Raw genomic sequence first — 21,651 nt, forward strand, 5'->3', positions numbered from 1 at the left:
CGCCGGGATTTCACGGGGGTTGTCGATATAAGGTGGAAGGGAGGATTCCCGAAGAGAGCATCCCCATGCCGGCGGAAAATCCGCAATATGGTGCCGCTCGTAAAATAGACTTCCAACTTATCTACTTGGTTTAGCCGTCTCTTCGATATTTTCGTGTAATAAAAGACCGAAACGGGGGAACTTTCGAAACAGACGATAACGCCGCCCTGGGACTTCTGCTGTTTACCCGTTGCCCGGCGGCTTCAAAACATCTTGGGATAGACTGCTCCGTAAACATCACGCTCTCACGTCCTGCATCCATTACGGAGCATGGCGCGAATCCCATTCAGGGACCCAAAAATTTATAGTCGACCGAGTCGGGCGTGGGTAGTTGTTGAACTTTTCAAACAACAGAACGCGTCGGATCTCCGAAACTAAATCGCTGCCTGACGCACCCCACTTCTACTCCAAATGAGCGACACATTTCCACCACTTTTTATCGTATCGCAAACCACGGTCCTTCGACATCGTAGCAGCCAGTACAACCACGCGCTGGTCCAGCTCTCCTATCTTCTGCCCCTTCTTTTGCATACCAAATTTCCCCACCGAGAATTCTGTTTGCATCGTGGTTTCGTTCGCGCCAGCGTGCACTGGAGGTGGCCCATCCTCTAGATGACCGCGAGCCATAATACCAAGCGGGGATGCTGGCTCTAACGAACCCAGCCGTGTTTCGTCGCCGGCGTTTGTTTTCCATTTGTCTACCAGAGGCGGGCAGAGAAGGGAGCTGAAACCGGGAACGTTGCGAGCGTGTAACGAGAAGGAAGGCGAGAAAGAGACGGGGCTCACAAAGAGGCGCTTATAAACATCGAACGTCGGAACAGAGAGACCAGGGATCCTCCCGGCGAGGTGTTTTGACTGGTCAGCACCGTCATCCCCGTGGGTGGTTTTCCGGGTTAACCGATGCAGCGCGAAGCAGTAGCGGGGTGTCCCATTGTAGCCAGCTTGGAAATCGCCCGAGTGTACCGCTGGCCAGACTGAACTGGCCTGCGGTCGTTCATTGGACGTTATGTCCGCTGTATTATATAGAGAGTGGCTCGCACACACATCCGTTTCACGGGTGCCGCGCGGCCGCACGTAGGGTGCATAGAAGCAACGTCGATTCTACGCCCCCGAGAGAGCTAGCCGGGCCCTGGTATCGGTGTTAACGTCTCAGTGGACACGCTGCGCCGCTGTCCGCTCTAACCGATAACGTTGCCAACTCGTTAGAAATGAATGGCCAGCCCGGGGGTAGGTGCCGCAAGGGTCAGAAACAATGGGTGACGCACCCCCTCGCGCCCCGCCCGGGCTCGACACACTCGACTTTATCCGGCTACTTCGTCTTCAATTACTTCGATACCCGGTAATTAATCTCGAGAGCGCGGGAGGTGGCCGCTGGACCTCGTTACCGGGGTGGCTCTCGGAGCGAGAGGGTAGAAAGGATTAAATATACGAGTCATCCCGAGGAAAGGGCTAGGTCGAAGTAGGGTTGAGACATTAGACGTTGAGCCTCGGTGGAACTACTTAGATACCTACGGTGAAATAATATTAGAATCCGCCGTCTCCGATGATAGCTTCAGAAGGTTACTAGAAATATTGAAGGGTATCGACTGACGGGGAAGGATCGGCGGTATTACCTACGTCTGGACGGGTTAGCCGATAGTTTTTGGATTAACGCTGGCTTTAGGGGTACGAGCTTAAAAAATGTCGGATGGAACTTTCCGGCGCTGTTAATCCTCCCGATCAAATTGAGTCTCGGCAGGGTTCGAATCCCAGGTGTTCTAATTCTTCGCGGCGAGATAAGAGGCTTTCCTCCTGGAACTTCCGCCCCGCTGAAATACCGCGGCCGTTCAGATTATCGGCCGGCGCGGTATCGCGACATTTTAATAATGGCCGATCGTGCTCGTCGCCGACGAGCGCGGAACCAGCCGCCTTATCGTTCGCCCGCGCCGATAATGCCGCGCCCGAATGGAAGTTCCGTCGGCCGCGTGAGAGAGTAATCGTGTGACACGATCGTAAGAACTTTTGCCTCCGGGCCGTAGATCACCGCGTAAACCACTGCACGTGACGCCCCCCCTACCCCCGGAACTTTACAAAACTTCGGTTTTCCTTAAACTGCGCGGGTATTAAACTTCCGGTCGGGAAACAAGGATAGGCGGCCTATCGATCCCGGCGGCCCGGCTGGCAAACAACGGGGGGTGGCCACCTTCGATTCGCCCGTGGATCGTTATCGGTGGCTGGATTTCCCGTGATCGAGGGAACGGCTCGTGCCAACTCCGGGCGAGCGTCGCGCTGGTTCGCGGAGGATAAACTCCGAATAAACTTGCGGGCTAAGCTGGCTGACCCGTGTCCCGTTGTAAATAGGAGCCACCGCGTGGCGATTTTATAGGGCGATTCGAGAAACAGATCGAAGAGTTCGAGGGATAGATAGAATTCGCAAGATTAAGTACACAGCGAATTTCGTTAGCAGATACAGCAGCGGGCAAAATAGTTACCATTTTTTCGATTTGCTTTATTTTTGTTAGTTTTTAACATCAACTTGGAACTGTGGTATGTGTTTAATATAGGTACATATTCTGATAGATAATTGAAAGCTGTATAACACCCAGTTAAAATTGAATTTATGTAACTAACAAAAAAGTTTATGACATTGAACGGGATAACACATTTTTGGGGCCGACAAAGGAGCTACCAGTTTTGGCATTCTTTTAGGCCGTCCTAAAAGCAGGTGCCCTCACGAAATATCAGATATTTTATTACTCTTAAAAAAACTGGTAACTTTTTAACAGCTTTAAAAAAGTGTTGTCGCGTTTAATGTTGTGCAGGGATTTTGTTTATTAGTTAAATATAAATTCAACTTTAACTGTGTTTTATGCAAGTTTTCAATTCTCTATCAGAATATGTATATTGGGCACGTGCTGCTGTTTTGAGTTGATGTTAAAAAATAATGGAGGTAGAGTGGATCGAAAAAGTGGTAACTTTTTTGTCCGCTACTGTAAGAGGCATCAAGCATTCTAGACACGCTTGCCGCCCCGTTCAGATAAACTCGCGCGTAATGGACGCACCGATAGGTGTTTATCCCGAATTGGAATGTCCCAGCAAGCAGGCGCGTAGAATTCATATCACCGCGAACGCTGCGATCGGTCCCTGCTTAAACCGAGGGATTATGCAAACAACAGCGACTCTGCTGCAAGGATGAGCAACGGGGGAGAACAAAGTAGTGAAAGGGATGAAAAGTGGAGAGGCAAAGTCGTCTAGAAAATTGAATTCGCTGTTTTTTTCCTTAATCGCTCGACGCTCAGATCTCTTAACTTTATTTTTTCGCGGACAAAGCCGGCCGGCTATCTGCGACCGCGACCCATTTCGCTTCTCCTTCTCACCCCCTCGACCTGTGTATACACATGCACATATTTATATACAGCCGTCGGGTAAAGTAGAATGGCCGACAATAGGAACCGGAGGTCGATGGACGAAAGAAAGGCAGGCGGTCGCACGGGTAGGAAGAGAAATGACGGTAAGCGTCTCTGGATCCTGGGCGGCGCGTTTTATTTCCACCCCTCCCGCTCACCGTCGAATTTATACACGTACGGTCACACGTGAGCGGTCGTTTTCAGGCTCCCCCGAGTCTGTCGTTGCGCACCGTTTTCCCGCGGCAAGCTGAAAGAAAAGCCCTAAATTGCAACGACTCCTCTCGTCGTTATCGACGATAGAATCGCGGCCGACATTCGCGAAAGTGACGATCGACCCGCCACGATTTCGTCCCTGGTCTGATGGAACCCAGGAAAAAAACGGGCGAAAGAGGATTCCCTTCGCGGCGGACGTGGATTGCTCGACCTTGCCGAAGTGAAAGAGATCGAATTCCATTTCGGGGAGAAGCGCTGGCTGACGTATAAATCTCGCGGAGCGGAGGCGAAACCGTGTACAAGTCTATTCCGCAATCTCGAACCAGGAACCTTGAGAAAAAGTTCCATGACACTTCCTTTTCCTCGATAAAGAATCCACCGTATCTGATTTAAGGGGGAAAGGATCGCGGTTTATGTGTCACGGGAGGAAACGCTCTTAAACGAGGTGCGAGGGAAATGACTCGAGAAATTCTTAAATCAATCTCAAGTTCATCGCGGCGGCGTCCTCGGAGCCGGCAGAAATTACGGGGCGACGGTTACGCGCGAAACAAAGTTACTTTTTCATCGTTAGGGCTGCTAACAGAGCGTCATATCTCCGTTGTACGAAGGGGAAGGCAAGACACTGACTCGCTTTTTGCGGGTGCGACGATGGGCGTACCTTCGGGTCGTAAAGTAGTCGCCGGCCGAGTGACAAATTACTCGAGTTTATCCGCAGCCCTCTTTTTAAGGGCACAGCATACCACCCCTGGAATCAAGGGGGCCCGTCTCTCGAAGGCACGGAATTCCCTGCGTCCATCCATCATAAAGCTGCGGCGACAATGCTTACAACGTCCTTCCGCCACGTCGTCGAGGAGCCCCGCGCCGAAGGCCGAGGATCATTTTGTCCTCTCTGTCCAAAAGTTTATGACGCATTCAGAGCCTCTCATCCCCTGACGTCGAACGCTTCCGGGCGAAAAACGGGCCATAGTTTGTCAGCTTTTGATCCCTCCCTTCGTCGAGTGTCGGAAAGATTAAATTCGAGAGTAATCATCACGATTTATAAGCTTCGCCGTCCTAAAGGATCCTTCCAGTAACATCGAAAATGGACAGCCTTTCTTGGAGTGATGGGACTAAGCCGATTTTTTCCATACTACGAGCACCTCACTCATATTCTGCTAAGATACCTACTTCTCGCGCTAATATTCTCGATCCTCGTACTCTTCGACCAGCGTTTAATCTTTAAACGTTCCCCGCTCAGCTCGCATGCATACTTTTTGCTGGTGGTACCACATTTCTCGGGAAACAAGGGTAGGGGAGACCGGGGCTGGTAGGCCAATTTTTAGTTTTTGATTTTTAATAAATTATATGGGCGAAATATCATTAAACCGGTTACTATATTTGATAGAGCATACATTGGGCTATCTGATTAAATTATTAATGTTGACTCAACGTGACAATATTTAAGGCATTTTAATGTTTTTTTAACACCTTACATGCTGGTCAACCAGCCCCATGGTCGGGGTTGGTAGACTAACAGTATGGGGTAGGTTGACTATAGGTGCAATCAGTTAAGAAAATGTTGTTAGGAACTTATCTGAGTGGTAATAAAATAGCACAATGTCACAACAGTTGTTTCATTATAAAATATTTATTACTTTTTAAATTATTAAGTACAAATTTAAACCGTTATAGTAGCAATAAATCTTATATCTAGTATTATAAAAACATTCGCCATCTTCTATCAACTAATTACTATCTTCACAATCTGATGTGCAATTTTTGCACTCGGAGAAAAGTACATTTCCTTTTACGCGTCTCGAGTGCACCCACATCTTGCAAGAAATACACTGTACCCATTCTTCTCCAGGAATACTTTTTGAATAAAATTCAGTGCATTCAATGCACATTGTATCGTCTGCATCATCAGAGGTGTAATTAGTGTCTTGTGTCTTCGTTTTCTTTGTTTGTCTGTCCCTATTTTCTCTACAGTTTTCTTTGTTTTTCCCTGCACGCTTCACTTTTTTCTTCGTGATTTTCTGCTTACGTGATGTGGAAAGCTTTTGTATTATGAGCTTCTCTTTTTCAGGCGTGTCAGTGTATATTGCGCTTTTTCTTTTGCGTTTTATTTGTTTTGCACTCTTGACATGGTGCTGCTTTGGGAAATGGTCGTATATCTTCCGGCGAAAATGAAGTTGAAGCTGTGTTATTTGTTGAATCGTTTAAAGGCGATGACTCAATCCTGTTTGTATTATGGCTAGAGTTTATTTGTTTTTCGGGAGTTCCTAGTTGTTGCTCACTATTTGTGTGAGCAGACGATTGTTGATTTATGCCATCAGTGACCGGAACTGGTGTATCTGTCACATAAGCACCAAAAATCTCAGATTCAGGAAAAATATTTTCGTCTAACGGATAAATCCCTGTAACTCTGAATCCGGCCTGTATATTGTTACAACTTGCTGCCAATGGAAGTGCGAATTTAATTAATTCGGGAATATCGTAAATGCGTATAGTTTTCCCCGGGTGAGAAGCTAGCCAATTATCGGAGGCTGTGTTAAAATATTTTTTTAAAGGTCCATAAACTGTCTGTAAGTTTTCCTCTTTCATCCAACCTGACTTGTTGACATCGCCAGATCTAAATATCAGCAGCTGTTTTATATAATCGGCTACAGCTTTTTCTTCTTCATCGGTAAAAATTTGCCTGTTTCTCTGGTATCCAACTCTGTCCAAAACTATCTCTGACCTTGGGATGCTTGGATTTTGTTCAATTTTACTTTGCATTTTATACATATCTATACAGTGTTTTGTGTTCCACAGCAGCTGCATGAATGCTTTTCTTTTCAACAATTACTTCACGACATGCTTGTTCTATAAGTTCTTTAGAAGCTGAACCTCTATTTGACTTTCTTTGATATGTCCTCATTGTTCTGTGAAAATAAGTTATTAACTAACCGTTAGTAACGAAAAGTTCGAAATAAACTAATATCACTGGGATTGATTGACCAGCTTAGTCATGTAACCCCGGACGTTATTAATCAACCAGCCCCGAACGATCATTTTGACTTCAATACTCTATATAACCTTTAAATTATTAATGTAAAATCAAAAACGCGATCTCAATAGGTCGTTTAATAAACAAACTTTAAAATAGTCCCTTCACTTTTATTCTACTATAACTATGTAGAGCGTGGAAACATAAAATCTTTAAGAAAACGTATTTACTTACATAGCCAATTTTTCGATAAACGCTGATAACTGCCAAGCAACGTGTAATGCCGGAACAAATAAATGACATAGTAGAAGCGACTTGTTTCTACAGAAAATCGCTCCGCAGTGGAGCACACGTCGGTGAAAAGTTATTAACAATTAGTCAACCTACCCCTGGGGCCAACCAGCCCCGGTCTCCCCTAGCTAACGATCTTCTGCGGGGGCTTTAGCGCTCAGATAACCTACCAATTACGTCGGGCTGGAATCCGTAAGTATGGCGAGCGTGTCCGGTCGTGTCCTTCCAGCGAATGCTAATTTACGGTAACGGGACAACGGACGAGCAACGCGGGGCGAAACGCCCCGGCTCCGGGTTTGCTCGGCGAAGCTCACGCCGCGATTAAACGTTACAATTAAGTAGGCGCGGCTGCTCGTATCTCTGCAGGGAATCTAGCATAGGTGGACAAGCTGGATCGTTTCTGTGTACCTACTCGCGGCCGCGAAAATTGCACGTGCCAACGGTGCCGTTATCCTTCGTCGTTCGATATCGATCGGCACCGCGCGGCGGCTTATCTGGCTGTCCCAGGGCTGGGAGGACGGTGCCGGTGCTGGGAAATTTTCATGGAGCGCGCAGCCTTCCCGCGGCAGAGAATTATGCTCGATGGGAATGGAGCAGTTTTCGGAAAAATGGGGAACACCGTGGCGCACCGTCCTTACACGTGTTTCCCTCCGTGCGGGGCATGATAAGGGAATTGCTGGGTTATCGTGGCGTGGTGCTTCTCACCACGTGCGAGCTTCTTCGTATTCCGTGTTGGGAGCGCGGTTTACAACATTGTCATCCTGGCTTTTGTGCCGTTTTAATCCGCCGTTCTTCGCGGCGCGCCTCTATAAACATCCTTTGGGGGTGGAACTCTCCATTCGGTGGATCCGTTCTTTGCCGTGGGTGTCGTGTTTTTACTACCGAGTAATTTAAAAGTAGATGCGATTAATGTCCAAGCATCGTGGCACCGCGAATAAGACGTCCACTGCGAAACGACAGAAATCCACCCTTAAATCGCGCGAACGAAGGGTCGAAGGGGACGTGTTAATCACTGGCACCTTCTGTCCCCGCGACTGGAACAGCGGTTCCTCTTTCAGCCGAGTTCTCCGTTACCTTGCGCCTTTTTTTCTCACTCCGTTCTCGCTCTTTGTACCGCCGTCTCAACTTACCGCGTCTCCCGTCGATTTATCTTCCTCGGGTGCAAGGGCGGGGTGCAGGGGGGCGAGAACAAAAATAAGGAGTTGGTTGGATGGAGGGCAGCTAAGAGTTCGGGAGCAGGATGAGAGGCGAGAGGGATTTGGAATCGCTGCAGGTAACAGGAGTAGTCGTCCGCAGGGTGGATGTAGGCGACCCTGCTGGATGGGGGATAGTCGTTTGTCATCGCTGAATAATCGCGAAGGACTGGATGGGCGGCGAGCTGAGGGGTGGGGGGGGGGCGGCTGAAGGAGGTTGAATGTCGGCGGTGGTCGCGGGAGGGTTGGTTGAAGTCAGTGCGGCAGGGGCGTTTAAAAGTACAATGGAGACCATTTACCCTCGACTCTCTTGTAGCTCTCCCCCGCGTGCCTTCGCCCGGCCCCAGGAAAGTGCCTCGCCAAGGGGCTGGGAATCCACCTCATTGATGCAACCTTCGCGATGGTGTCTGTGAGGGCTCGACTATTTCGTCGGGAACGGAAGCCAGAGGCGTCGTTCTTTTTAACGGGCTGGCATTTGATAAGCCCGCGACCGGCATAATAGAATTTCGCGGGAGTAATGACGATGGCAGTCGCGAGTAACGACGTGCAATAAGCTTCGCCAGGATATATCCTTGGGGGTATCGCCTATGATTCACACCGCGACAACGCGATTCTGCCATCTTTCGGGGCCATTTCTCCCTGTCCTTGATTTACACGGTGGGCCGTTAAACCTTCGCTAACCTTCGCGCTCGTCGAATCCTCCTCCGTTCGTCTTCTTTCGCTGTAAAGAAATGTCAATGGTTTTTCACGAACAGTCGGTATGTATTGTGATATCAAAATGTGAAACTCTGCGGCGTCTCCGCGCAAATATTTTCTATTCGTGCAAATATTCTACGGAAGCTTCTGCGCGAATCCTGTGCCATAGTAGCCCTTCGTCGCTTTGTTCCTTACACTAGAATTCTAGCCTGTAGAATTCTGCTTTGAGAGCCCTGAAAAGCCTGAAGGAACACTCGCGTCGCACTACTCAAGTTTCAGTTCGCAATCTACATCAATGATCTTCGTTGTAACTATCTATTCAAGTGCGCTGCAGCTGAATCTGTGTGCAGTCTTCTTGCACCGGCTATGATAAGTGTATAGAACTCGCTGCTGCATAATACATTCTCCCAGAAATTGAGACAGATCGTCAAAGTGTTTTTCAGTCTTTAAAATGTAACACTGCCGGACGTTTCATCCTTACAGTCTCTATATTTCTTAATAACGTCGAACCGACAAAGGTCGATCCATAGTTCCCCCGACGAGGCATCAGTAATCATTATGCCTCGCAGCAAGAAGACGACCGGTCATCCGTTCTAATTACTCAAGACAGGCTGATGGTCAACATTGACGCGCGCATGCAAACGCGGCCCTTGGATCGATGTGATCCTCGTGTGTGCGCATGGATCGACAGAGACTCGAGTTATGCTTAATGCCAAAGTGATTCAATCTGTAATGCCAAGTACTATCTCCTCGTGAGAGACCGCTGGGTGAGAGACGACGATCCGTCAATAATGTAATCCGGATAATTTTAGCTCGGTGCCGGGGAGTTAATTGCAACTGGTCGTATTTAATTATGAGGTGCTTACAGCACTTTATAAATTCAGGTTTTGGAGGCCAGTGAGTCCAGGGATGAGATATCTGTTCTGGCCTGCCTGAATCAAGCAATAATGTCCCTTCCCCTCGCTTCAGATTAATCTTAATCACCGATCAGCCTCATAAAAGCACTAGCAGGTATTCATTTCGTCCTCGAGCGTCCCCCTTTTTTAGTACATCCTCGTCGTCATGGTTATAAACTCCGCTTTAATCGTCCGTTTCAGCGGCGCGGCGGTCCCCTTTCCTTTCATCCCCTCCTGCTCCGCGAATAAAACTGAAAAAAACCTTTCCCAGCGTTTTAGAAAGAAGTTTTCGTAAGGAGAGAGGCGGCACACAAAGCGTAAGGAAAATGAAATAGGGGAAAGGGCTCGCTATTTATAATCCTGGAGCGGTGGTATTCAGGTTGACCCCGATTCCAGCTGCAAAACTGCGTGCCATGACAGAGAAATTGCATTTCAAACTAGCCAAATTGGCAGGTGTAACGATTCGTGTTAAAGTACAGTAAATCCGTGGTCTAATTGCAAGAGACACCGTACACCCTGTTACATCACAGCTGGATTGCACTGCCACTGGTCTACCTATGGATCACGTATCGAGCGGTAATTAATATTCCTAGACCGCCAATAGGTTATCGATTATTGGCCGAAAGGAAAGGCCAGACGTGTTTCGTTATTCATTTATTGCTAGCACCGGGCACGCTGATAATTATCGCGACGTGTAATGGAATTTCCCGCGGCCTGTTCGCGTCCCATTAAGTCGTCAATATCTGTGACACTAAAAGCGTCGCGGGCTTGCCGAAGCTACCTCGTCACGCGGCCCCAATTTTCGTCACGAGGCAATCACGAGGAATTCTCGTCTCCGAGAACCGCCGAGATTAAGCGCAAGGTACCCGCGCACAAATAACAGCTGCTCGAAGGAGCACGAAGCGTTCAGGGTAGCAGCGTCCCAAGTTTTAGGGAGATACACGGTGATGCCAGCATCGAGCATTTCAATTTTCCTTACTACCCTCCAGAGTTGCTCAATAAGTACCATTGGCACCTGTCTTCCCGCCACGCTTCCGCCACGGCAGATCAGAGGAAATGGTACATCGAGATACGTTCCGACGCGACGATGGAAAGCGAGACGAAAAGGGTCGCGACTCGCCCTCGTGCGCCAACACTTCCGACCCAAAATTACAATCGCGTGACCGCCGCTCGTCTATCCCCGCGAAGCGACCCAGCTGAAAAATGGAGCCGCATCGTTCTGGATCGGTGTCGATAGCCTAGCGCGTACGCGTTAACCGCGACAATGCTCCCCATTATTCATCGCGCGGGGTGGAGGCTGACGCGTCTCGAATCAATCGGAACGGGGCAACCAGCGGCTGTGTCGGATCGAGGGGGATCGTTTCTTACGGGTTGTTAGCCCCGATCCAACGAGCCATTACCGATATTACGTTATCGTGCCCTGGCCCTGAATGTTATCGCCTCCGTTCTCCCTTCCAGCCTGTGTCCTCGTCGAACACCCCTGAGCAATTGCTCCGCGGCGAGATAATCTCCATCGCATGATTGGAGGCTCGTCATAAAGCGCACACCCACGAAACGCGGCACGCACCATTCGCCGGGGTGTCTGTGCCGTCTGCGGGCGCCAGCTCGCAATAGATGGAATCGAGGCAGAGGAAGAGAGGGCCACCGCGATGAAAGCCGTTTTCCCTGGTAACTGGTAGTTATGGTGGTAGTACAGTGGTTGATGTCTAGCTAGACCCCCCCTGGGCAGATGCAATCTGGCCAGGGCTTGTGTCGCGTTCGCGCTGCCTTAAGTAAGCCCGTTTTCGTGTCAATGGACGATGAATCCATCCACTACGAGCTTTATCTCGGCGACACGCTCCCTCAGGTATATCCTGCGTGCGCGTTTCCCCTTTGTGATTTATACCGCGCCCCGGTCGTCTACCCACCCTGATGTCTTCTGTTATTATTACGGTGTATCAGCAGTTTTCGCTCCGCGGACCTGGGGTCGCGTGGTTAGCAGACAGGCTGCTTGTTCGATACTATCTGACTTATGTACTCGTTGCTCCTATGGCGAATTAATGGCACAAGGGGGCGCATTTGGCGGGGTGAAGTGCTGTGTTTTTAAATCAGCCGAACTTCGTAGAATCCTGGCAGCAAAAGAGACATTATCTGAAATCCAGTTCTGGTAATCTCTTCGCACGATGTAAATATGGTAACGCTTAGATTGTAGATGCAGCGAATTGCGCTACTCGCGATCCGTTTTCCAGGGGGCCCGTCGCAGTTTCCATTTCGCGTCAACTATTTTCGATATACCGGCGGCCCGGGTAAACGAGAAATTTCCCTGGCTCGCGTAGTCAAACGGGCTGGATCGGCCACAGGGATCAAGACTTTTCATGGCCAGTGGCTGGGAGCGCCGGCGATATTTGCCGCGCGCTAATATTGGTCTTCGCTATCGGCTGTTTGCCGGTAAATAGGAATTTTCTCTCGGACGTCGGATACTTGGTGGACGTGCACCGGGAACGGGATTCGACCGGTTGCACGGTTTTTCAAAGCGCTCGACCTGCTCGAATTGCAAAAGCAGCCTGCATCGAGCAGGAAATGCGGGCGCCAGCCCCGTCGCGGGTCGATGCAAAAGGGGCGCCCTTCTAACGTCACGGCGCACACCTTCGCTGTAACATGCTTTTTTTTCTCCACGCGTCAAGTGTATGACACTGCATGGAACGGTGCTCTATATATCGCGGTTTAATCTCCGATGCATCCATGGTCTCTCTTTTTTTTTCACGCTGCATCCGCTCCTTTCGCACTCTCGACACTTCTTTTGTCGCGTTCCACGGTACGAGTCTCCTTTTTTCTTTTTTTTTTTTAAAGCTCCTGTAGGTGTCGCAGCATTTATAGCGAACGGCAGCGTGCATCGATCATTAGAGAGGTATTAAACACGCTCGCCTAGACTCCGTGCTTCCGAGAGTTTTGTTCGCGTGTTACTCGTGACGGGCGGTGTCCTGCGCGCTTCGATGGAAGCAAACAGAAAGAAAGGTGGTCTGGTTACGTAGTACTTTCGTGGACGTGGCACGACACAGGCTATCCAGGGGACCCGGTCACGCGATGCACGAGTCATCCACCCACCGGACGGTGGATGTCTTTATCCGGCCTGTTACCGTAATGCTTCCTCGCCACTCCGTTAAAGGGCGAGCAATTTTCTTCTGGATCTCGAAGACAAGTCGCCGAGGGGCGTGGAAATTAATCGTCCGCGTAAAACGACGTGATTAACGAGTCCGCCGTACGCCGGGCTATAAATCACTCTTTGGCACTGTTTGCCGGGGGAAGTAGTTACATGACGGCGATGATCGGGCCGCGGTTGTAAGTGGTAGAGGTCGTGCTTGGTCAGACGCGCGCTCTGCTTCCAACGACGGAGAGTGGTTAAGTGAGAGATTATATTGAAAGCCATAATACGGGTACTCTTCTGCCACGACAGGAATAGTAAATGGCATTACAGAATGTAAGCAACGGGAAAGAATGCTAAATTATTCGGAGGAACTTCGATATCCTTGGAGGTAGCTCAATTGCAGTCTACGTCGCGTGCTGCACACGTCGGATTGTGGATTTTGGGGTAGCAAAGGATCTACGGTTCGTCATAAAACACCTGTAAGACGGACAAATGGTCTGTCGTCAGGGGGTAAGGGGGTGGCTAGATAGAGGGGGCCATTACATCTGTACTCACAATAATTGGACGGTGGTCGCAGGATGGTTATCGCCTGGCCAGAATGGAGCAACGTGACTAATCACGGCGTTATTACGTCCAAAATCGATTCGACTATAATTAGACTGCGATACACAGGGTTCGACGGGGATCACGGAACCTCCGGTTCCGCCGATTGACATTCGGTCGCGTGGTGTTAAACAAACAGCGATCGAAGCCACGCGCAGGGGGAGGGCGGACTCGAATTGAGCACGCGTTTCAAACTAGGGGACGTGGCTTAGACACGCAGGGTCTCCCAGGATTCCCTTCTTTTCCTTTTATCGGCCCGAGGCCCGTTTAAATAAGCCCGGCGTTGCGATAAGGATCGCAGGTGAAGTAAAATAAATTACATTCGTAATACCGAGTGGGCAACCCTATTACGACGGGCTGCTTGCCACTCTTGCAGTTGCGAGCACCCTCTCGCCACTGCCTCGCCCTTCGCCGACCCTGCGCTGGCCGGAAATAGCGGAAGCAGAAACGGACTCGAACGTTGAAACGACGAGATATTTTTTCTCAATTTCCTCCGACCTGTGTGCGCCCCGTAGCCCTGGAATCTCTTTTGATTTCGACTCGAACGAGGGCTTTTGCGATATTGCTTTCCCTTAAACGAACCCGCCTCTGGCCGGCTTATTCTCCGGGGCGTGTTTAACCGCGATGGCTTTGTAATTGCGCAGAAAATTCTGCGGTACCTACTGGGCGTAGACGTTGGCGCATCGATGGGGTTTTGTTTCGTCGCGAGCATGGTTTCGGTGGAGGAGATTCTGAGGGAGGATCTAGGCAGTGTTGAATAGACGGATGTGAAATTACAGAAATTGTCATTAGTTCCTGCGTACACTTCGCCTATATTCGTAACACCCCAAGAACCTCTTAGAGGGATAACGCCAGTCTAGACGCTAATTCACTTACTCCACTTATTCGAGATTAGAACAACTCAGTGCTCGCATGGAACTCTGTAACCGATCGAACTAGGGCTCAACGCAACGCGGAACTTGCTAAACTTTCGAACTGCCGTAACATTGAACTTAATATTCTGACCTTGAACTCGGCGGAGTTCGATCTCCCTGGAAGTGTGCCCTCGCTTCCTTGAACTCCAAGGCTTCCACATCATCCCTCTAACTTACGTGAATAGTACATAGAATGTCCTATTTTCAAGCCTATTCCGAAATCTAGTGTCTAGTCACCACGGCACTGTGGATCTCGATGTTCTCGAGATTACATGACCTACGATCATTCTTAGTGACTGTAATTGCGACACCATATGAAGGGTTTTTGCTGTCTCTTTGTCGCGACGTTGAAGCGTGTACAGAAGTAGCGGCGCTTAATGGACCGTGGCAATAAAGAGGCCGGTGTTACATCGATTACAACTCCAGAACGGAAGTTCCCGCGATCGGGCAATAACTCTAAATATCGAGGTATCGACCCGTGGCCTCGTTTCTCCGGATTAGTTCGGCCGTGAATAACGCTCGTTTCGCGCCACCCTTCGCCCATTAGACGCGCTTTTCCATTCTTCGGGACGATGCTTCTGCCCTCTTGCTTGATCGCCCTCGTTTTTCCCACTTCCAACTTCCTAAAGCTCCTCCACGGACCCCCACATGTTTGTCGCTTGATATATCGATGAATGGGCACTGTTGGAAATCAAGTTAGCTACACGAAGGTCCACGCTTGGTCACTGAAGGACGGATTCCACGTCGGCACCATCGAGGAACAAGGAAGCCTCGGTGGATTTGGACGCAGCGTAAAGTGTCTTCATATAAAAAACATGGGAATCTATTTAACTTGAAAGAACATCGCTTGATGCTCGTGTGTGGCGGGAACGAAAGTTCGGATGCTGCAGATCGCCTCAGTTCGAGGAGGCCTTCTACCGCGATGGGGAACGCGGAGGTTAAATTTTAATTAAACAATTCCGGGGGGAAAAGGTGCTCGCAGGGGTTGTATTCGCGAGGGAAAAATGCAGGGGTGGTGGGAGAAAAAAGGGATGGGGACGAGGTGGAAACGGAGAACGACAGTTTTCCAATTGCGAATTTCAAAGCTTAGCGCCGAAACTTCGCGAGGTCTGTCGTCGCCCCGGAAGTTCGACGAAAGTTGTCTCATGAATTCGACTGGTTCAATTCCGAGCCGAGGGGGAGTTGGTGAACCGACAGGGGGTGGCTCTTAATATTGCACGCCCTCGAAAACCGTTTCCGTGAGTATCGAACAACTGCGCGACTCCGTCTAACATCTATGCACGCTGTGAGCAATTTGTGTCTATTTTATTATGCCCCGCAATCCCGATGATTCTCACGCAATCTCTGCGCGCCCACCTTTTGCACGACGACCGCGGACAGCAGCATTCTTCGCGGCGGTGAAAAATCTGCGCCAGCGTCCGTTTTAAACATTTAATTGCGTAAAATACAAACGAGATTAACAATTACGGGGAGCAAGGTGTGAAAGTAATTGGATGCATATTGCATCGTTAGCGCGTGCTGGTGTCTCGTTAAAATTTCTCCCGAAAAAAAAAAGGAGGAAAAGCGGAGAAGCTGAACGCTAAAATAAACCGCAGCCCCGGACGATTCTCGCGAGGAGGAAAAAAGTGCGCGACGATGTTCCGGCCGTGGCGCGCGAACGCAATTAAATAAATCCCATTATACCGAAATGTAACCCCTTGGCGCAGGAATCCTCGCGTAATCCTGCTAATTGCGTGCTGATTGGAAAAATGATAACGGCTGATTGCTGTGCACCGTGATTAACACGGGAACTGAGGGTGGAGGGGGGAGGGGGCGGTTAACGCGTCATTGCGAAAACAAAGTCGCAAGAGCAGGACGATTAATTCATCGTGATTATTTAACAGTTACACTTGTACAAAAGTGGCGCGTCTGTTGGAGGTGAAAATAAATGAATTCGAATTAATTAAAGAATTCATGGATATCTGATCGATATAGCTGCACTATTCGATGCAGGAATAAGCGAAGCTCCCCTTGTCTACCATAACAGAAGCACGAGAAAAAGAATCCTCCCTACAGAGGGGAAGAAAGAAAAATATGAAACGCTACGAAACAGTTGGATGAAAGCGCATCACGCTACAAAGCTCAACGACTCGTTGTTCCTTTTCCCTTAACTCGACGCACAGCCGTCCGCGGGCGTTTAAACGTGGACGATAACGAACCGAGGTCAGATCGATATCGCGAACTGGGGTGGCAGGTAGAATTTACCATTCTTTCATCGAGTCGTTGGACGAGATACCGAAGGCGGTGGTAGAAAGCAGCGGAAGGAGGGTTGCAGGGAACGCTGCCCCGAAGGGAGGCCACCGTGGGGTAGAACTTCTACCTGGCGGAAACTTGGAAATCCTTTTATTTGCTCCCTTTGGCGGCGAGGCCGAACGTGCCCGTTGTAGGGGGTGGTTTCGAGGGTGCCAGAGGGGTCGACGGAGGACTTCCACCCTCGCCACTTGGTTAGGCTCGAGGACGCGAAATAAAATCGAATCGCGGCGATGGAGGAGGGGCTGGACGGGAGGAGGTGAAACGTCGAGGGGGGTGGCACCACCCCCAGCGTTTCTTTTAACGAGCCGGTCGAGCGGCGAAGTTCTTTTTGCGACGATTAACTTCGTCACTCGCGGCCCACCGGGAAAACGGATTCATGTAAAATTCATCCGAGCTTCCCGCCATCATTCCCTGGCCCAGGGGGCCACGGGAGAAGGAATTTACCCTTCTTTCATGAAATTCACCCTTTCGCGGATCGGGCTTCTAACGCTCACCCTGGTTCGTTTCCATTTCTCGGGGCGCAAGCTGACGAATTCCATGCAGCGCACGTTCCTAGGGGGTGGTTTTTATAATACAAGTTACCAGTGACACGTGTAACCTGAAGTTTGATCGTTTTCCCTCCCTTTGTTGCAGATTGAATGGCCTGAGTGTTCAACGGAGGAAGCGGAAGCCTGGCGTCGCGATGGGGTGAAAGGGTGAGTCAAAGTTCCTCTTTTCAAGTATTCAGATTGTTTCAAAGCCTTGGTCATCGTTAGGCACGAATTGCCCCGTGGAGGACTCGAGAAGGGCACGTAATAATGAATCTTGGAAATAACTTTTTCCTGGAATGACCAGGGAGCCTTGATTTTCCACAGCTGAGAACAGATTCCTGTCCCCAACTTTTACCATTCGACGAACATTCAAAGTTCTACCAAAATCGGTGTGAATTCTCGCGGATATTCCTCATTGTCGAAATAAAACTTTCCCTCCGTCCTCGGTGGAACAAAATGCTTCTGAGAATCCTTAAGCCGTGCTCGAACAAAGACTCGGAACGTCTCTCGATCCGGGAATGTTCTCCCTTCGATGCAAGGGTCTCGTGTTCGTTGCTTTGATCAATTTCCCTCGGCGCTCTGTTAATTCAATCCCCCGCGTGTTATCCTTTCCGTTCATCTCGTGCCTTCGTCGCCATAACTGGCCGCCGATCTCCTTGGCCCCTGGAGACCATTTTCGTTTCCATAGGGCGGCCGTTTCCATCGCGCTGTTTACAGAGCCCTCGAGCCAAACGGGATACGGACACTCGAGCGGTTCTCGAAACTTACGCGGTATGGGTGTCCGAAGTGCAGGGGGTGAAGCCGTGCTTTTTCGCGCTACCCCGACTGGCAACGATTGAAACAGAGGGGGACAGTTATCGCTGGTAACTTCAGGTTAGCCGAGAGGGATCAAGAGTTCGCCGGAGTCGCAATAACGGCGAATGGTGGGATGCTCGGCCGTATGACAAAAAGTTTCGCGCCACGAACTGGCGCGGAGAGAGCCCGTTTCCACCTCGCAAGTCGCGCGAATTCATCGACCGTTCCCCCATACGACGGCGAATGGCTAGCATAACTCCCGCTTCGAGGCTGATCTTCGGCAAAGAGTTTCCCTCGGACGTTTATTATTCACGAGTGCACACGGACACCGCGGGCTCCGAGGACGTCCAAGCTCCCCGACGTGGAATGGCGTTCGCGAAACAAGGGTGGTTTTATGATGAACTTTTACTTGTCTTTAAGCGGCCAGGAGGCCTCCAAGGGACGGGCAAAAAAAATTTCGCCGGGCAACAAGTGCCTTGTAGTCTACTTTAAACGACGTTTCCCGCCACATCTGCATAATGGAATGTCTCACTGTGGAAACAGAGAGCCGCTGGTCCGAACAAAGGGCTTGGTAATTGCGTGATTCATCTTACTTGCATATCAGACCCCGTCGGTACGGGTAGTAATTTCATACGGCTTTGAGAAAAATCAGATTACATCGTGCTCATCCTTGGACGTGTCCCGTGACGCAGGTCTCCTGCAGATCGAGTGTCGTGTAATCTAATTAAAATCCTTGAGATTTTCCTGGCACGGGTACTCTGGTACTTCTTTAAGACGAGTAAGTAGTTCGATGAACTTAGATACATCTTGTGTCGTTTCTTTCTTCTCTCAAACCCTATAAATGAATTAAAAAAGACGTCGCCTAGCGTCACACTTCATGGATGGCTCAAGAAACGCGCGTTACAAGAATTATTTCTCTCCTTTCTACGAAGCGGAACGCAAGGGTCGCTGTCGGAACGCGATTGCTTCCTTATCGCGTTGCTTTCGCGAGCATCTGCGTCCATAATTGCCCTTCACACTCCGTTTAGGTGCATTGGTAGCAGCGAGGGATACTAGAATCCACGACACGATGCGCGTCTATTATTACTCGCGCGCGCATAGCTGGATACCTGACGGAAACCCACCCCCTGTTCCCAGCCGCCCCCGCGCGGAGTCGTGCGAGAATATTTACCCGAGCAGTGTTCGCTGCTTTCCGCGCTAATAAACCGTTCCCCCTGCCACCGTCGCTAATTACTCGACGAACGAACCCTACAAACCACCCTCCGGGCCCACCCCTCCGCCCTGGCGAAACACCGCGTCTCTCTTCGAGTCCCGCCACCCTCTTTGAGCTCGCGACTGCCTTACCTTCCAACCAATACCCGGATACGAAGATATTCCCGGTATTTCTCGCCGTTCTGGAAACTAGCGTCGCCCTCCGCGACGACTGGCTCGTCGCCTTTCACCCGTGGGGAACAATGCCCATGATTCCAGCGCTAATCAGTCGCCCTGGTCTCTCGCTCTCCCGACTTTCGCCTCGGCGGAGCACGCTCTTCTTCGAAAGCCGTCGGGCTAGTTGCCGAGGGAGCCGGGACGGGAATGGCAGAGGGATTTCGAGTCGAAGAGTTCCGCTTTGGGACGAACGTACCACTTTGTCGCGCAAACTGTTCGCTTCCTGTCTCGTTTCACGCGAAATTGAACGGATCCTCGGATGGGGGATTCAGGGACTTGTCGGCGAAAGGTTAATCGTGGTGACTGGTAGGGGAGAGTTTTGTCGAGTCGACTACGTGGATGTGAAACGGGCCGCGTTCAACTATTCATGGCAGTTGGGGGTGTGAAAGATATTCGTTTCTACGAAAGTATTCCTAGGAATTTTTACTAGATAATAATAAAACTCTATCGTCCGATAATAACAAGGCCCTACCAGGGACCTTTGATAGTCATATTAGTTCTTCAATTGACATTTGCATTTATTTTGTCGAATTGAAAATTTTATTTTTGTGATTTCGGCCATAAGATCGCGAAATTTCCGCACTGTGCATCGGGCCGAAACTTTCGTTCCGCGGAGGGGTAAGAAGTAGGGAACAGAGCTGGCCAGGAGAAATAGAAATTAAAGAATACGGAGTGCAAGACATTCAGCTTGAATAATTAAGGGTAGCGAGAGAAGCAGCGTGTACCTTTAATTCGGTACGATGCGCTCGTTAATATTAAATTCAGTCGCCAGTGAAAAGGATGGGAGCCCCTCCCCGCTATGTTCCTTTCACGTTGAAGTTACGTATTATGAAGAAGTCGAAGTTCCAAGATACCTGGTGCTCGCCCTTAAAGTAACTCAACCTATAACCTACCTACACCGGCGATGGAACATCTTCCAAGACTTATTAAGAAAATTTTACTCACTCCTATTCAGACAACTCTGAATTATTATCGAATAGAAAGCACATATATACATAGAAATTTTGGACATCAATGTGTGAAGATATTGAAGCCTTCAGAGCTTGGAAAATTAGGGCCCGAGGAACTATATCTTGGGACCTGGAAACTGTGAAACTAAGAATCTTCTCTCGTCAGTCTACATTTTCAAACTAATTGCTTTGCGAAACACTAGCCAGCAGAGAAAAGGATACTATTAATGCCCTGTTTCGTTACGAGAACATGCCCCGAGGGCTCAATCAAGAGCCATCCAGCCCTAAGAGAGGACACTTGAAAGTTAGAACAGCTGGACAGGTTCTTTGCCGGGCCAGCTGTTTCGCAGGATACCCGTGAACGTCCTTCTACTTACTAGCGCTGGGACGTCGGTCTCGGATTCCCAGAGGGTTTAATTAAGAGGGCGTGTTGTCGGTGGCTCCTCGTTGATCAATAGCTCAAGGGGTGCCGTCTATCGCGGCCGTCTTTGTCCTTCTTGTCTGTCGTTCTACGTTTCCGTTCTTGCTCACACGTCCGCGCGATCCTCCCCCATCATACTCGTTCATCTCTGTCCTCCTGATGGCTTCGATTTCTGCCATCTCTGGACACGAATACCCTAGACGCGGGGCTCTTTGATGTCGCCGACTGGAAGACGCTGTCATCGCGTCGTCATGGATACACCCGACCCTACGCAGGAGCAAGAACCGTCCTATCCACCTTTCCGCGGGAAATTAAGCGACACTCGCTTCGTGACGCTTGGGAATACAGCAATCGACAGTAATGTCTATTAACGCGCGCTTGGACGACTCGGGGCCATTGAATGTAATCGAGTTTGCGATGGAAACAAAATCGCAACGCTCCATATTTTATTTACACTATTTTTTTTTTAAATCGTTAATGCAAGTGTTTCCATGATTGTCCTACCACTGCTGCTACGTCCTTTGAGCATGCTAAGTGGTCATTTGTGCTGAGTGTTTCCTCGAGATTGACCCGGTGGACGGTGAACGTTTTGCAGCTCGATATTGTTGGGAATATTACAGCGAGTCTTCTAAGCAGTCGTTAAGAATAATAAAGCCCCCGCGCTCAGAGCACCGGCCCTCTTTCTATCAGTTTTAATGGCAGCTTCTATTGGAGCTGACAGCCTCTGGTCCCGGCGTCCTTCACGAGTGCCGGCCACTCGAGAGTCCGTTTTAATGGACACGTCGGCAAACGAATATCCTCTTACATTCGCTTTATGGGAAGTGTGCAGAGGGTGGCCGCTTATTATCCCCCGTATGGTGACCGTGTTTTCCCTCTGCATTGTGCACGGTCCTGGCGATCATTGTTGCGCGA

The 21,651-nt window shown here is 49.7% G+C and overlaps 1 protein-coding gene across 1 annotated transcript in view; it reads left to right on the forward strand.

Annotated features, from left to right (window-relative positions):
• Positions 1-17,268, forward strand: part of Crok (crooked) — a 34,746-nt gene extending 17,478 nt beyond the window's left edge. Inside the window, exon 3 of the mRNA XM_076829384.1 lies at positions 17,249-17,268. Within this exon, the coding sequence (XP_076685499.1) occupies positions 17,249-17,253 (5 nt within the window). The 3' untranslated portion in view covers positions 17,254-17,268. The remainder of the gene's footprint in view (positions 1-17,248) is intronic.
• The last annotated feature ends 4,383 nt before the right edge of the window (positions 17,269-21,651 follow it).

Source organism: Andrena cerasifolii, chromosome 16 (assembly GCF_050908995.1).
Source record: "Andrena cerasifolii isolate SP2316 chromosome 16, iyAndCera1_principal, whole genome shotgun sequence".
NCBI lineage: Eukaryota > Metazoa > Arthropoda > Insecta > Hymenoptera > Andrenidae > Andrena > Andrena cerasifolii.